Genomic DNA, 2,640 nt, shown 5'->3' with positions numbered 1-2,640 from the left:
AGAGGGCTTTGCCAGCCTCAGTAATTCTGTGTTTCTGTGAAAGGCAGCTGTTGGTGTGAGCGCTGCCGCAGGTGTTGGGTATAAGCAGCAGTTGGACATTCTTGGAGTGGGGAGAATTCATGTCTCGCCCTGAGGTGGTTGTGGTTTGTCTCTGGGTTAACTCCAGGGTCCGTGCTGTGGCTCTTCAGTAACAGAATTGACCGTTGTGTTGATAAAGTGGAATATCAAAACCTGACCAGATAATGTGGGTTTGGGGTATTTTTGGATTTGGTTTGTTTTTGTGAAGTGGCAAAAGGGTTTCAGCTGACAAGTGAGCTTTGAATCCAACCTGTTTCCTGAGCGTCAAAGTTCCTTTTCTGCAGACAACTCGCAATGTCATAGAAACACGCTTCTTGCAGACTTTTCTGGAACTTCAGATCCCAATCCTGGCAAAGACCTGTGGGTGCTGAGAAGTAAAACCTAATACTGGAAGATAAAGCTAAGGGCAGCTCCATGTAGGTTTGTGGGGGCAGGATGTCGCAGCTTGTTGCTGTTGGGAAATGTGGGGAGATTGTTTTATCTCACTTGTTCTTTAAAAGAATCTGCAATTTTCAGTATTTTCTGGATCACAACGCTGTGACTTTGATTTTATTCTTTTCTTAAGCAGGAGTGTGACCAGGTACACATAGAAGATGTGGCATCTGATGACAACGGCCAGGATTTAAGGTGGAGTACTGGTGAATGCATGAAGCGTGTGGCTGATGTAATGTGATTTTTGCGGAGACTTCCAAAGGGATGGAGTTCAGCGTTGTGCAGGGGATGAAACTTAGCGAATGGTGTTTATTTGCTGGGTGGCATTTCTCTGAACACCTGCAAAACATCAGGGCTTTTGGAATTCTAACGTGGATCGTATTGTCCACCGTTGAATCTTGCCTCAGTGACACCAGTGCCCCAAACTTCATGATCCTGACCTTTGAAAGTCTCCCTGTGGTTTGCAGCCCTCTGATTGTGCACGCTCTCGGGTGGGGTGAGGGTAAGTTTTCTGCTGCGTTAATGAGCTGAACTGGCTCATGGGAAGGTCTGGGAAGTGCCTGCCTGTCAGGGAGAAGGAAGCAGAGGGCGAGCGGTGAAGCAGGACCTGCTTCCTGCAGTCGTGAGCTCGGAGAGCTGCTCATCTGCTCACAGAGCTGCAGCTGTGATGAAAGACACAGATGTTACGTTTGGAAGCACCATGCTGGGGTTTATCGCTGCAGGATGGGGAGGGAGGTTGTGGCGAGGATGCTCCATGTCGCAGAGGAGCGAGTGGTCAAAGAGCAAAGGAGGGGCTTGTAGGGGAGTGTGTGAAAGAGGAGTTGGATCCGTACATTTCAGTGCAGCCCCTCGGAGCTGGCAGTACGTGCAGTTGGCTCTCGGAGTACCTTGCCCAGAGAAGTTGGTCTCGGCTGTCAGGGCCTGGGGCTGGTTGGGCAGAGTTCCTCTCCGAGGTGCTTCCCTTTCTGGCTGCTCTCAGAGCTGAAGTCTGCAGCCTCTCCAGAAAAGCCACAGCGATTCTGCTGCCGCGGCATAACCTAACCTGTCTGCTTTTTTGAAATAGCAACTACAATTTCTCCACGGATGGCTTCAGTGGCTCAGGAAGTAACGCAAATCACAGCTCGTCAGTTGGTGTCCAGGGTGGAGTGGACTGGATGAGAAAACTGGCCTTCCGCTACCGCCGGGTACGAGAGATCTACGACAAGTACAAGACGAACGTCGGAGGTGAGCGTTCCCCTGCACTGAGAGCTAAACAGAGGTGGTGGTGCCGGGTTCTGTCCTTCCTCAGAGCTTTTTCTTTCCTGAGGGTTTGGATGTGAAAAGTAACAGTTCTCCTCATGCTAAATGGAATCAGCTCTCCATGGAATCTAAGAGGGTGTGTCTTCCAAAATGGAATGGGGCGACAGCGCAGCCTGGGAGTTACCGTGACAGCAGGGATGGTCCCTGGATCCCGTATCTGAGGGAAAATTTTGGCATAAACAGTGTCCCCTTGCTAAATGTGTATGAAAGGCTGCTCTGCTTAGGATGGGCCTGAATGCCCCACGTCGCGTGCTGCTCTTCACGCGTGTTCACCCTTTTGGCTCAGAGTCTAACGTGACACCTCTACAATCTGTTCACAAAGTTATGTAAAATACTCTAGTTTTGTTTCTCCAGTGGCAAAGTATTACTAATGATGGAAACCACGGGTAACCAAATGTAAATCATTTTTTTTGTTTGGCATTTTCATCCCTGGGAGAAGGTGCTCCTGGAGCAGCTCACCTCACGGGGTGACTTGACGTGGTGGGTTGTGTGTTTGGGCACCCTTTGCCTACACAAAAAACCACTTTATTGGATGTTTTTGAAAAAACCCCACCATATATACCAAATACATACCGCCATATACCACCAAATATAATATATATATAATATATATATACCATATGCCACCAGGTATAACTTTCAGCCTTTAACATCTATCAGTGTCAGTGTGCATTTCAGGATGCTGCAATTCCCTTATTTCTGGCAGGGATTGGACCATCATTGGCCGTTTCCCTGTGGGAAACCTGGATGCGAAGTTTTCCAGGAGCTGTGTAAAGCCACGTGGTGAACAGATGTCACAGGGGGTCCCTCTGTGGCCTCTTTGTTGGAGGC

General features: G+C 49.0%; 1 protein-coding gene across 1 annotated transcript in view; it reads left to right on the top strand.

Annotated features, from left to right (window-relative positions):
• Nucleotides 1–646: 646 nt before the first annotated feature.
• The window catches only part of LOC104278967 (eyes absent homolog 3), a gene marked incomplete at its 5' end in the record, with an annotated part of 5,078 nt that continues 3,084 nt past the window's right edge, over nt 647–2,640 (top strand). The window contains 2 exons of the mRNA XM_009876099.1: nt 647–705; nt 1,574–1,734. Of these exons, the coding sequence (XP_009874401.1) occupies nt 647–705; nt 1,574–1,734 (220 nt within the window). The remainder of the gene's footprint in view (nt 706–1,573; nt 1,735–2,640) is intronic.

Source organism: Apaloderma vittatum, unplaced genomic scaffold (assembly GCF_000703405.1).
Source record: "Apaloderma vittatum isolate BGI_N311 unplaced genomic scaffold, ASM70340v1 scaffold30239, whole genome shotgun sequence".
Lineage (NCBI taxonomy): Eukaryota > Metazoa > Chordata > Aves > Trogoniformes > Trogonidae > Apaloderma > Apaloderma vittatum.
Note: the sequence above shows the minus strand (reverse complement) of the source record. Positions and strands in the feature narration are given on the sequence as shown.